The sequence below is a fragment of the Pelmatolapia mariae genome, linkage group LG10_11, assembly GCF_036321145.2.
Source record: "Pelmatolapia mariae isolate MD_Pm_ZW linkage group LG10_11, Pm_UMD_F_2, whole genome shotgun sequence".
Taxonomy (NCBI): Eukaryota; Metazoa; Chordata; class Actinopteri; order Cichliformes; family Cichlidae; genus Pelmatolapia; species Pelmatolapia mariae.
Window position 1 is genome coordinate 71,909,878 of NC_086236.1, and position 15,024 is coordinate 71,924,901.

The 15,024-nt window shown below is 40.6% G+C and overlaps 1 protein-coding gene across 1 annotated transcript in view; it reads right to left on the bottom strand.

Annotated features, from left to right (window-relative positions):
• Nucleotides 1-9,990, bottom strand: part of pear1 (platelet endothelial aggregation receptor 1) — a 64,258-nt gene extending 54,268 nt beyond the window's left edge. The window contains exon 1 of the mRNA XM_063486939.1: nucleotides 9,809-9,990. Coding sequence (XP_063343009.1) covers nucleotides 9,809-9,951 — 143 coding nt within the window. The 5' untranslated portion in view covers nucleotides 9,952-9,990. The remainder of the gene's footprint in view (nucleotides 1-9,808) is intronic.
• Nucleotides 9,991-15,024: the final 5,034 nt, after the last annotated feature.

The following is a 15,024-nucleotide window of genomic DNA, read 5'->3' on the forward strand; positions in this document are numbered from 1 at the left end:
AACTAATCTTTATCACAGACTCCCTGTCCAGACTTACAAACTAACAAGAAATCAAACAAGCCAAAAAATGCCCTGAAAACAAAAAAAAAAACTGAATAAAGAACAAAAAGACAGCTGTAGCAGTATCTCCAGAGCTGGGATTAGTACAGGGTGGTACTAAGTTTTATACCTGACAAACACACAATGATTTGATTCACCCCCCAAACACTCTTGGAGAATTTAAACACCAAAAAAGCCAAACATTCCTGACATGATAAGAAGCTCTGCACAATGTAGTCAGACCATGCAGGGATAACTTTAGTTATCAGGTCTGAGTAGTCTGCTGGTGCCCGTGCATTAGAAGACAAGGAAGTCTTAAAGTGCTGTGAGTGGAATTAGCATGCTGTTTGTTCTGGCATGCTTATTTGGGGTAAGACAAATAGCTTCATAACACCAGCCTCAACATTTCTTGAGGCTGGTGTTAGCAAATATTTTACTAGCACATCAAATATTGACATGCTTTCATAATGGCTGTAACACGAGACTCTTTTATAATAGCTGTAGTCTTTGCATTGTGCACATCTGGATGTTTATCAAGTGCGGTGAGAGACGCAAACTCAATCTCAGTCTGTTTTACTGACTGCTGATGTATCGCTGGCATGCAATTCTCCAATCACTTGTTTGACTTGTAGTTTCTTACAAGGGGAAACGGACGATCACACCGCAGCCACTAACGGAAAACTCTGAACCACAAAATGCCAAGTCAGCACAAAACTCACCATTCAACACCGTCATAAACACAGATGTGCACGCACACACCTGGCCTGCTTCCATGTATCTCAATGCACCCAGGGACACGAGCTTTCTCTTTTTTCCATTATGTCTTTTGTTTTGGCTGAAGAGCGTGAAGATTGCTTACGGCTTGTGGTCTTCGCCCTCGTGGTGGCCGAGCTCGTTTGGCGATCAATCTCCACAACAGCTACAAACACAGAAGCTGAACAAGTTTCAAAATTATACAATTATTTTAAGGCTCTCGATAATACAGATCAGGACCCGCTGTATAAAAGCAGTTGTGACAAGTCTTTTGTTTTTTATTATTTCGGGTAAAATGTGGCCTTCTTGGGGGGTCTGGTGACCAACAACATTATACTGATCCCTCTGAATGTCTGTGGCGTCTGAGTAACATCATGGGAAGCCTGATCCTCACTGTGACAGTAGATTTAAGAACAACATATTTCATACTGTGGATAACGTTCCCATGCAGCAGCTTTTATGCAAGTCTTTGAGTCACTGCAGAATGAAACAGCGAGCCATTTACAGTAACAGATTTTAACCATGCCACATCTGGTTTTGATTAAGACAACACATCTAATGTGAGTGGATGGCAGCTTTTTTCTCTTTGCAGCTGCTACAAGCTGGAAACGATTTGAGCTCTAGTGGCTATCTGTTTCTGTTGTTGTTGTTGATGTTTTTCTCTGCTATTTGTTCCAAGGACTGACCTGAAATAAGACTTAACTTGGTGCTTTCAAGGTTCACCACATACTCCTCAAAGGGAGGTTTTTTTTTTTATCTACGCCACATTTCAAATGTGTCCATTTACAATCATTTAAAACAAAATCTGTACTTTGTTCATTTATCAGTTATAATATGTTATTATTTTTGGCTTGAAAGTTTCACTTTTTATCCAGTAAATTTTGGAAACTGTTTGTTCATCCAAATTTTAACTGCTGGCTGTACTTTTAGCTAATAAACTTCTTTTAATTAATCATTTTACCTAGTTAGTTTAGCTATATTTGCTAAATCCAAAATCTAATTTCTTCATCCATGCCTTTATCTGTTAATTTTACCTCCTAGCCGCAGAACTTCTAGATAATAATTTTTAAGCTTTTATTAACAATTTTTATCATCATTTTCTTTTTGTTTATCTGACATCTTGAACTAGCAGTATCAGTTGTTTATTCATACTTCAGCTAACAATTTGCAGCATTATATTTATCATTTTGACTGGAGATTTTATATCCAATATGTTTAGCTAACAATCCGTCCATTCATACTGTTGACCTGACCTTGACCCGTAAATTTGCAGTTTTGTACATTTATATACATTATAAAACGTCATACAATATAAACAATTTTAATATTGCATATTCTGTATATATTACCGTTGTGACAGTGTTGCATAACTACTTGCACTTTAAATTCTCGTAAAGGAAGAATTTCATTGCTCTGCGTAACCACTCGTGTTTTGCGGTGTGTATGACAATAAACTTCTTGAATCTTGAATCTAAGAGCAAGACCAGTTTTAAAGCTTTGTTTATCTGGTATGCACAATTTTTGGCAATTTTTCGACTTTGCAGTGTTATAATGTATTTAAATACTTTATAAATAAATAAATACATTGGTCTAGTGGCTATCTTTTTAGATAAATGTCAACTTTTCAAAACTGTTAAGGTCCACTCAGTTCTTTTTTCTCCTGTGTGATTACTGAGGCACTTGTACGCCCAGCTGTGAATCAGTTATTTACCAAACAAACAAACCTGTGTGTGAAGGGTGGTAGAGCCATCACGCGAGGGGAGTGGGAGCTGCATCCTGGAGGACAGATGTGCATCTCAATGGATTCACAATGTGGTCCGACGTATCTATGGTACCCAGATAACACTAAGGTCCTGGACCAATATTAATACACGCAGCAGCAGCAGCAGCAGCAGCAGCAGGCCAGGACAGGTACAGTTCACCAGAGTTGTTTTTAGTCATTATCTCTTCTGGCTTTGCTTCTCTATCTGTATTTTCAGGAAGTCCAGCTTGGGACAGTAAATTCCTAAAAGTTAAGAGCGTGATTTACAGTCCTACCACTGGCACATGGTGTGCTGCCTTTTTGGAGGACTAGGTGGAAACCTGTAACTTATTAAAGTGATCACTTTAGAGCCATTTTTTCACATATAGCCCCAAAGCTCCCTCTCTCCAGATGGGCCTCATTCTGCAAGCATCTGGAAGTTCGAGCCTTATTTTCTTCACTGAAAAACTTGAGCCACGTGTGCTACCCTGAAGGTGAACTCTCCAAGATGTTCCTTTACTTAGTCTGTTTCTCCGTGCTTTCCCAGCAGTGTCGCTAGACTGAAACTGTTTCAGCCCCCACAGGTGGTGCCATTAATTCACTTTGTTTGGCTGCCTCGCGGCTAACGAAAGATGAAAGAGGGCTCTGCAGAATGTGCTGTAGTTAATTGAAAGCCCTGGCATGGTCATCTGCATTGTGCAACACATTTGTCTCTTGGGGCTTCTTGCAATGACACACTCATATCTGTCTAACACAGCAGGAAGACGGGGAGCAAAGAAGAGACAAGAGCCAGAGTCAAGCCACCGCACAGGACATCCTGGGCAAACAACACCGTGGGAGGGCAAACACTGAGGATGGCAGGAGGGAGAGAGGGTGCAGGAGCCTGTCATCTTGTGATGATGTTCACGACTGGAGGAAACCAAGTCGAGGGGAAACTGTTAACACTTTTTCTTTTTCGGGATGCCCAGAGGCAAACAGAAGCAGCAGGAAACACAGCAGGTTGTCTGTGAGTCACTGAGGATTTTTTTTTCCAACACAGTGAGGATTCTCCAGGCTTTTCAACTACTGCTGGAAATTAGTTTCAACTATTTACCAATTAACGAGCAAGCCAAGAGAGCAATTTTGTGGTTAACACACTGCAAACTCAAAAGCTACCGCTGAGTATCTTATCAGCACTTTACTGATTATTATGTCTTTGAAGATAGCATGCTTTTCTTATTACTTTTTAACTGACTACAAATCTCTGGTTCATTATCATCTGTCTGCAGCTAATAACTTCAGCTCTCCAGCTTTTAGATTTTCATGCACAGGGCAAAAGAAAAACTCATTTTCAAGCCCCACAGGTCCACTCTGCCTCTGCTCTGTCTTCACTCATTATGGCAGAGCACCACAGGAATGAAAACTGGGACAAACAATAGGAAGCAGATAGGAAACATCTTGAATGTACATCCAGGGCTGCATCTCTATGTTTGCTTCCTCTGGCATGTAAACAAAATAAATTGGGGTTAGAAAAAAGTGAGACACATAAAAGAGAATCCTTGAAAGGTGTTATCAGACCTGCTGCTCTCACATTTTCCAACAGCAAGCGCCACTTGGCTTCTGAGTGTCCTTTTCCCCCCACAAAGAACTCTTTTTTTCCACACAGAGCTTGTGTTGTTTTGAATAATGGGTATGCTGACAAATAGTGATAATCTGTCATCTTGTCTATTTTGGGGCCTAGGTTTGTATTTCAGAAGTGGCCTGAAAAAAACAAAGTAGAAAAAAAGAAGAAAATACGTCTCTCATAAAGCGCAAGATGGACGACTCCAGCTTAACACAGCTGGTGGAGTGGATCTGGGTTTGAACTCAAGAAAAACAGTTCTAGCAGTTCATGTCCACGTGGTGCCAAGCATGACATAAAGGCCATTTGTTTTTCACATGCAAACCTCTCATCTTGCATGGTTAAGTCATATTTTGTCTTATGGCTGACAAAATAAACATTGTCTGCCATCCGCACGGCTGATTTCAGTGGCTATGAAAGCAAACAATAACAAAAACATAACCTCATTTTCATCACAGTGGTGGAGACAAAGAGCGAGAAGCCTCCTGGGCTGTGAACTTGGTACTATATTTCTTCTAATTCTACATCTCAAATTTCACTTGGTTCCAGCCGTCCTGCAAAGACACAGACACCAGCGAAAGCCCACGAAATCTTAATGAACAATGTCTCCACGGCTGCTCCACCCACCACCCAGAACAACCACCGACATAAGCAACTTCAGGAAAGACCCTCACCACAGTACAAGTAGTCTGTGGTTACTCCATCAACCCGCCGCTGGCTCCTCCTTCATTTCCAGCTCCAAACCCCTCGACCTCTACTTTTTATAATTGGTTATTTGAGCCGAGGCCCAATGAAGCTGTTCCAGTGCCAGAGCAGAGCGAGCGACCCAAACCCCCTGAGCTGGAGGGCCGCGCTCCAATCTGCTCCAAATTATTTGCACGGCTGCAAAGCACATGGGGTTGAAAGCCTTATATAAGCCTGTGGTAGGAATATTCAACCAGCGTCACCTTCTTTTGAATTCCCTTTGCTCTTTGTCGTTTTCCTGACGACTATTTTTACATCAAAAATAACTTTTTAAAGTTCATACAGGCCACTTTTTACATCTTCTGAACTTTAATAGGGAAGACTCTGTCGCCAGCATGTAAAAGGGAGAGCATGAGTAGAATAGTTATTTAACATAATCATAGACGGTGCTTTTAATGATTTATTTGAACATATTTAACCTCAATCTCTGGAACTGCTTGAGTGAAAAATGTAGTATTAAAATAATGTTATAATGAATTGACTTCCCAGTTTGTTATTGGCTAAAATGAAAATGTGAGGCATAATGGAAATTACTCAGCAAGACATGAAAAAAAGAATTCAGTTAATCAATAATGAATTAGAAGAAAACTTCTTTAGTTTGAAAGTTTCAAAATTCAGAACAAATCTGTTCTGAAGAAGCTATTTTCAACCACGTCTGACCACAGAAACTGGTCCTGGTCATCATCCAGGAAGAAAAACATCCTGACACTAAAATTTCCCATTATTGGTGGTTTGCACCAACACAGCACCCATCGCTGTTCCTACACTGGCATTATTTATTAAGCCTAACAGATCCACAGTTAAGTTCATTACTTCCAATGTTCTGATGGTCATGATGTCACCCATTTCAAACCTTCACTTTGACATCTGCCTTTATGAAATTAGAGACTAAGTTTTGCTAGTGAAATGCAGACTTAAGCCTTGATTATCTGTTACAGACAGCTGGAGATAGCACAGTAGGCACAAGTGTATTTGTTGTATTGTAATCTGAAATCTCAGCAGACCAGTCAAAGACAACAGGCAGACACACGAAATCTCAACGTCACGTTTACATCCCTTTGACCCAAGAAGACTTGCAGATATGGAAAGTAATCAAAGTGTTATCAGTGGACTAAAGAATAAAGTGAGCAGCCCACTGCTTAGAGTTTTCTAATATGCGCAAACACAACATTGCACCAGTCTGCAGACATATTATTTCTACTGTAAAGTTGGGCAATGGAAGTTTACGAGGACTGACTCACTTATGGAGCCAGACTCTAGAGGAGGAACTAGTTTGTAGCACTTTCTTTTTTTCGCAGCCACAGAGGTTTCTGCTTAAGGCGTACATCACAGTGAGAGCCATTACGATATTATTAAATCACCTCATGAGTCCGCTACACCCAGTGTAAAGAGTCACACCTACAAATATCTGCAGTAAATGTTGTGTTATGTTGTGTGATGTTGATATATATTTCATATAAGCCCAGGTAAAGTCAGGGCATAACTCCTAATTGAAGATGGCGCCAGCGCGGCTCCGAGCATCAGTGTGCAAAAGACTAATCTGCGAGCGTGCACGTAACTCTATATGACAGCAGTGCTTCGATGGATAATGCAAACAAAGCCTTCAGACTGTGATGTTACATTGTGGTGTGTGGCCATCAGGGATGACTTTGTCAAGAAAAGGAGTGACTTTCAAAAGACAATGTGCAGACACTCTGGCTGCCCCATGTGGTCGCACAATAAATTTTAGAAAAGCCCAAGCACCGGGGGATCCAGTAACTTAAACTGAGCCCTTTTTTTTCTCTAGTTTCACTTCATCTCTTTGTGTCTCTAGCCAGTGTCATCTCTAACCAAAACAAATCCAATAGCCTGCCTGAAATCAAGTCCTCTCCTGGACAAACAGATGTTCAGTCAGCCGGATCTCCAGCTGTCAGACTGGAGGCGATTTTTGTTGGTTGACCAGAGAGAAAAAATGGGTCACTATTATGCCACTGATAGCTGAAACAGTCTGCAAGAGGGCAGACACTCTGTCAACCAATGAGGATTCCATATGAGGGCACTGACGGAAAACAAAGACGCCCCATTTCAGTTAGTTTTTAACAGGCAGAATATAACTTATTGATTAAATATGAGCTTTAAAAATGAGCTTTTAGGAATATTTGTAGACACACAAAGTTCAGTCTGCAGTCAGAGACTTCCTGAGGTGTTTCAGTTGCCAGAGCAGATGTGAGGTCAGGAGTCCAGACCAGGTGGCTGAGATTTACTCTGATAGTTAATCATATCTCGCCTTCCATGCAGATGTTTATGAGTCGAAAGATGTCAGGGCCCCTTAATCAAAAACCTTTTCATTCACAAGTCACAGACAATAACTGCTGGATTTGTGGTGATTTACGGTGATTTTACATCTCCACAGAGGAAAAGAAACGTGCATTTTGTTTCCAAAACAGTGCACATGCATGTGCAGGAGTTCAACATTTCAAAGCTCTAAACTATAAACATGTCAATTTGTCATCAAGCCACGTTTCTACACTGGTTTCTCTTTAATCCAGTGGCTCAGCTAGTGACCCCCTCGTCTCCCGCCCTCCCGAAATGTGCTGCACTCTCTCCTTTTCAGTCTAATCAAACTGCTTTTAATCAACGCACTCTTTCATATCAGAGTGCTATAAACATCCATTATTGTGTTACTGACTTCACACATGCCCCAAAAAAGAGAGAAACAATCCACTGCACCCTCTCACATCTGCAGAGAAAACACTCCATCTGCCTCATCTGATTAACTTCACTAACTGGACACGAACGCTGACTCACACACCATCACATCAGGATGTGTGCGCTGTACACACACGCAGCACTACTGGCTGCAGCCACCTTGCCGCCACGTTTCACTGGCTTGAATCACGGCTCCTCTGTGACCCAGAGGTGCTCCAGAACAGGGATTAAATCTGAACGACTTAATGAAGATCAAACAGAACAGAGGAAGATGAGAAAAGAGCAGAACTACTCCCAGCAACTTCCTTTGCGATGAATTGATGGAGGAAACATGCCAGACGAGCAGAGCTTTTTTGAGTCACGCTGTCTCTTGATAGTAGTTGGAAAAGTTTTCAAAGCAGAGGCAGAGATGCCAAGAAAAAAAAACACACCCGGGAGGAAAAGTGTGCAAGTGCATGAAGCGGTGACACAACGCCAGGAGTTCATTTAAACAAGTGCTTTAATTAAAAAAGAAAAAAGTATGACTGATATGTGACAGATGTTATGTGACATGACTGCTGGAGGTTTCTCCCTGTTAAAAGGGAGTTTTTCCTTCCCACTGTCACCAAAGTGTTTGCTCATAGGGGGTCATATGATTGTTGGGTTTTTCTCTGTATGTATTATTGTAGGGTCTACCTTACAATATAAAGCATCTTGAGATGACTGTTGTTGTGATTTGGCGCTGTATAAGTAAACTTGAATTGAACTGAATTAACAGTTTGTATGTAGGTCAAGAATAATATTTTCTGATGAACAAACTTATAAATACATACTTTTAGACAATAAACTCCCTAATTTTATCTTTTATTTTCAGGTAGCATGTTGTTGTAACCTGTTTGTATCCTGGTGGTTTGCAACTTTTCTTCTCTACCAGTCAGACCTTACAAAAGGTGCAGTACTGACTATCAATTAATTTAATTGTTCTGGCATTTGTATAGAGATTTTCGAATCTTATCATCCACTCAAAGCTTCATCTGTCTCAACATTTAATATTGATGTTTTTGGACACACAAAAAGCCATCCAGTTCTGGGTTCAAGTCTTCCTGAGATTTCCTGGGGTTTGAACCCAGAACCTTAACAGTCTGAGGTTACAGCAATCACTGGTTTACAATAAAGATACAGAATGGGACTCGTCAGGATCAATTAAATGCTTTTCATTCAACTTAAATACACAGTTAGACCTTAAAATCCAAGTTTTTCTTTATATATCTGGTTAAACACAGGCTGCCTTTTCATATTTCATCTTGTGTTACAAATATTGACCAACAAATGTGGACCTTCAAAGGTATTTTATGTCTAATAATCAATCATAAGTTTGAGTAGATTGTTCCAGAATAGGGAGTGTATGCTTTCTTTGTTAGTGACCTCTTTTCCAAAGCTCAGTGTACACGATGCATTTCACATGAATGAAGACAAAAACATCAAAATGTGATTTCAAATCTGCCAAAAACACAAAAACTTACATTTTCTGTCAAAAACGACCTCATTTTGAGCTGCTTCATCGTCTCGTGAATCTGTTAATCTGGCATCACGTTTCCAGATATTATATTTAAAACAGAAGACAGCAACCACATAATTCAGCTGCAACATCTTCATGGTACCCAACAGACGACTTTACTGTTGGTGATTATGATTCAACATACAAAATACATTCAGGACATACAAACGTGAAATCTCATTTAGAGGACAAGCTCACTAATAATGTTCAAATGTGTATTATGTTGTAATGTAGCAGTATGAAAGTGGTCATTTGCATATTTACGGGAGATTTTATTGAATATTGATGCACATTATCTGATGAAAGCAGTGGCAGCCGAAGTATTCAAAGAAATGTAAAGACACTTTCAGAAACATGAATAAATGAAAACACGACCAGTCTGAAAATGAAGTACCAAAAGTAAAACTCCACGAATATTATACTGCATATTCTTATATTATTGCAGTGATCTATAATCGGCATTTAACTGAATGAATCATATTTAATTTGTACTTTTGTATTTCATGAGATTAACTGACGTTTTCACCATCTGGGGTGCATGCATGCTGCGCTACTGCCAATAACAGCACATGCCTACACGCTACGTGTGCGAGTAAGCAATTAAACAAAAGCGGATTCATTGACAGATCAATAAGCAATAAATTATATTTGTTTAGTTTAGTTTTTTTTTTTTTTTTTTACATCTCGCTGACAGCTTTTTACTCACCTTGGCATCCAGGAACACGCAGACTCTCTGCAGCTGAAATATTTCACCCAAAAAGCGACTTCCGAGGACGAAACTGTGAAGAAAAACGGCGTTTGATTTAGAGAGCCCATACACTTAGAAAAATCTTCAAGCCGGATAAACATTCACAAGTGAGAGAGAGAAAAAATAACGAGAGCAGTTTCTTCCAAACGAGGGAGGGTCGTAAAGTGGAGCCAAGGAAAGTGGAAAAACTGTGACAGCGAGGGGACCGAGAGAGGAGGAGGGAAGAGAAGGAGGGATAGAGCAGAGAGGAGGTTTAGGAGAGAGAGAGGGGGGAGGTCTGGAGGGAGACTGGGAGTTGTTTTTGCCTTCGGTGGGCCTCCAGACCTTGATGTGTAAGTGTGTGTGTTTTGGAAATTTTCAGGAATAAGTGCTCCAGAGGGATAATACCTGGAAAAAAAGCGTAAGTTTAGCGTGAGTGTGCAGGTGGAAAGTACAGCTCAGATAGATCGTTGTTGTAATCAGAAGAGTTTCAGCAGGCAGCAAAGATAGTGAAAACGTGGAAACAAAATTAACATCACAGGCTGAATCTTGGAAAGTCGGGGGCAGGGGTTTTATGAAGTTGGTATATGACTGATGACAAAAATCCAGAAATAGCCTAAAATATGTGAATTGATCCATGAAGGAGCTGAGTCTGCTGATCTAACCTCCGGGGGCAAGTGGCAATTCTTCACGAAATCTGCTCCGAGATTTTCTCATTGTTCAGAAACACACAATAGAAATGATCATTAGCCGTTTTTTGCTTTTCACGCATAGACTGTATACAGATGATGAACCACCCATGAACCCAGCATGAACCACCCGCTCCCTCGCTCACCTGGAGACCGCTGGGAGCACTGTGAGAATCATGTTCTTTGATTTCTCCAGTGCCTTCAACACTATTCTTCCCTCGGTTCTGAAGGACAAGCTGGAGAACTCTGGAGTGGACCATCACCTCACTACCTGGATTTTGGACTACCTCACCGACCGACCACAGTATGTGAGGACTCAGGGCTGTGTGTCGGACAGGGTCGTCTGCAGTACGGGGGCCCCACAGGGAACGGTTCTGGCTCCGTTCCTCTTCACCATCTACACTGCAGACTTCTCCCACAACTCCACCCAGTGCTTCCTGCAGAAGTTCTCTGATGACTCTGCTATAGTCGGCCTCATCACTGATGGGGACGACAAGGAGTACAGAGGACTGACTCAGGACTTTGTGGACTGGTGCCAGCTGAACTACCTCCAGATCAATGCCAGTAAAACCAAGGAGCTGGTGGTAGACTTCCGCAGGCACAAACATCCTCCACTGCAACCACTGAACATCCAAGGTATGGACATTGAGGCTGTGGACAGCTACAGGTACCTTGGTGTTCATCTGAACAGAAAACTGGACTGGACTCATAACTCAGACGCCCTCTACAGGAAAGGGCAGAGCAGACTGTACCTGCTGCGGAGACTCAGGTCGTTTGGAGTGGAGGGCCCACTCCTGAAGACCTTCTATGACTCTGTGGTGGCCTCAGCCATCTTTTATGGTGTGGTCTGCTGGGGCGGCAGCATCTCTGCTGGGGACAGGAAGAGACTGAACAGGCTGATCCAAAGGGCCAGCTCTGTTCTAGGATGCCCTCTGGACCCAGTGGAGGTTGTGAGTGACAGGAGAATGGTGGCTAAGCTGTCATCCCTGTTGGACAACATCTCCCACCCCATGCATGAGACTGTGACAGCACTGAGCAGCTCCTTCAGTGGGAGACTGCGGCACCCACGGTGTGGGACGGAGAGATTTCGCAGGTCTTTCCTCCCCACTGCTGTCAGACTGCACAACAAAGACTCCAACTGATCAACACACACATTCACACATGTGCAATAACACTAATGTGCAATAATCTTTTCTGGCATCGTTGTATTTTTACTGAGTTGTATATAGCATTTGTATTCTATTTTTATCTTATTGTATATTTTATTCTATTTTATTCCACTGTATATAGTATTTTATTTTATTCTATTCTGTACAGTTGTGTACTGTATTTATTCTTATTTAATTTTATTCTAATTTTTGCTTCATAACTTTTGCACTGTCCACTTCCTGCTGTGACAAAACAAATTTCCCACGTGTGGGACTAATAAAGGTCATCTTATCTTATCTTATCTTATGATGCTGCCATGTCAGTTTTATGGTTCCCGAGAAGTCACCATAGTTAGATGACAGTATGAAGTGTTAAAAGCTATCTCTAACACTTGGTGTGATCGGACAAAAGAGCCTAGAAACAGAAACCAGGCAGTTTGTCACATTTACTCATTCATATGGCATATTCTTCAGCATCCCTGTCTGCCTGTGAAACTGAAAGTCCAAGAAGTCACTGCTTTGTTTGTTTTGCATTTTGAAGAGAATCAGACTAGGAGTTTCTGTCTGCTGTGAGATAACCACCTTCACAAACCCTTTAGCTGTACGTGGAAGTCTCTAGAATTGTATATGTACGTATAATTACACATTGACCAATATGTTATGTAAATAACATAAATAAGATTTTCGATGTAATAAATCTAGCTCTCCAAAATGTTGGCAACTATTGTAAAAGAAAAAAAAGAGTCTTTGTTTTATAATTAATATAAAGTTGATAGCTTTCCAGATGTGCAGAGGATGGATTATGTATAAATTAGACTGAGGATGCTGATGATGGAGATGTCAGACTGACAGCATGAAAAGCACTGACAGTGGCTGCAGTGGACACACCTCATTGTTTTAACCTTCAGTTTACAGTTTGCTCTTCTCCACAGCTGACTGAATGACCAACTACAGCACAGGCAAGGTTGTTTGTCACACTGCCCCCTAGTGGTACAGCATGTAAACAACATGCTACAAAGCCGATCTTAGACTCTGCGCATCAATGCAAAACATGATGAACAGGCAGTGTGTGACATTTACTCATTCATATGGCATATTCTTCAGTATCCCTGTCTGCCTGTGAATAAACTGAAACTGAAAGTCCAAGAAGTCACTGCTTTGTTTGTTTTGCATTTTGAAAAGAATCAGACTAGGAGTTTCTGTCTGCTGTGAGATAACCACATTCACAAACCCTTTAGCTGTATGTGCAAGTCTCTAGAATTGTATATGAAAGAAATTACACATTTGCCAATGTGTTTTGTAAATAACATAAATAAGATTTTCAGTGTAATAAATCTAGTCATCAGGACTGGCTTCACTTTTCAGATCCATCCTCTATAAATACTGTGTGACTGATCAATTCCTTCTGCAGTATTTGATGGTTAATAAATTCCTGTGTACGCATCATATAACCACAGTTAATGGTTACATGTGACGAAAAAGAAACCACCTGAACAATTATAAACAGATTTGTTTCTTTTATGTGTTGAACATGTAGTACAGTGAACACAGAAACAATTTATACTTACAGTGTAAAGTTACAATCTGCACAAATATGTTAATACATAAATATGTACAAAATAGATACATTTGCAAATAAATATGTAAACATGTAAAAAGCATTAAAAAGTATAAAACAGATTCAAAAGTAAGTCTCTTTAGCTTGGAGTCAAACAATAAATGCTGAGTTGAATTCTCTCCTTCCTTTTTCTTCTATTTTTGACTTCTGTCTTTTGGGGGTCACCGCAGCAGATTTCACCCAATCCCTGACATCCTGCCCGTCACACCAACCCTCTGCATGCTCTCCTTCACTAGAACTATCAACTATCAATCGTCTCTGTGCTCTTTCACTTTGCTGCTGATTTTTGGAGAATCTTTGTGTATCTTTCTGCATAAGCAATACCATCACAAACAAACACAAACACAGTACTCTAAAAAGGCTTCAGGTGTTTTAATCCTGAACTCTTTCTAATGGCCAGCAGGGCTTGACTCATATGATTCTCAGTCAGATTCACTCCACACTTGTCACATCGCTGTCTGCAGGGGTTTGCTCCCAGTCAACTACCAGAGCTACTGCCCACAGACTTTTAGTCATATATCTTCTCTTTCTTCACCAGTCTGCACCAGTCTCTCACAGACAGCTGTGTAATAGCCTCCTGCTCTCCAAACAGTAGGCCAGCTGATAACCAGAGTGTTCAGGATGGCTGTTTCCCTCCTGCCGGGTGCTGACACAGATAAACAGCTCATGGATGGAGGCCTGTTGGAACAAACATCCTCACTGTGAGGAAACCAGTGCAAAGGCTAAATAAAATTGTTTCCTGCAGTCCCACAGAGTGGACACTGAGGGATGGCCGACATCATTTAAACGTCGCTTTTAGCTTTCCCCGGTAAGGTCAGAAAAGGTATCTGAGGAATGCAAACATCTGCTGATGTGAAGCAATCCTGGGCGTAACTGCCTGTTACACCCACCAAACATCATTTCCAACATTCGAGTCAATTTGGTTTCTTCATCCTGAAAACATGCTACTAGCAACTGCAGCTGACGATCTCTGTTAGTTTTATGGTGAAGTTTCAGCTGCTGATTGAAATATGATATCTAGATAGTCAGTGTTGATCTGTTTGTATGTAGAGAGAGGCCAAAAGCACTGTCTAGAGTAAAAAAATAAAATCTTTATTTGGAATTTTGAGTCCTTCCAGAGAGAAAAGGACTATTTGAAATTATTATCAGTAATATAGTAAATGCACAGTGCATGGTTTGGGGTATTTTGACAAGGTAATCTCATATAGGGAGATCTTGAATTGTTAATTCTTCTTTAAAAAACGTATTCATCAGAAAGGAGTGCAGCCATTTGTCAGATTTTCCTCTGTGTGCAGGAATAAACCTGGAAAAACATCTGTATTAATACCAATTTTTAAAATATGGCTCATTTTTGATGTCAGTAAGAGAACACATTTGCACCACCCCAGGTTTAATAATTGATTGTTTTCTTATTCTTTCTGGTATGTAATGCTGCCATCTACTGACACAGAGTCAGTCATTAAAAAAACATCAACCCTGCATGACGTTGTTTGAAAGGCCACACACACACACACACACACACACACACACACACACACACACATAGAATACAACAGGTAAATTAAGCCTAAAATCCTAGAAGCACTGAACTGATTTAATTTTGTAATAAATGGTTACATTTGTACTTCCATGTGGATCGTTTGATGTTATTTTTCCATGTATGAAATGCTGCTATTATGGCGTTTTCTGAACTTCCTCATTGAACTGGTTTTATTTATCTATGAATTTATTAATTTGGAT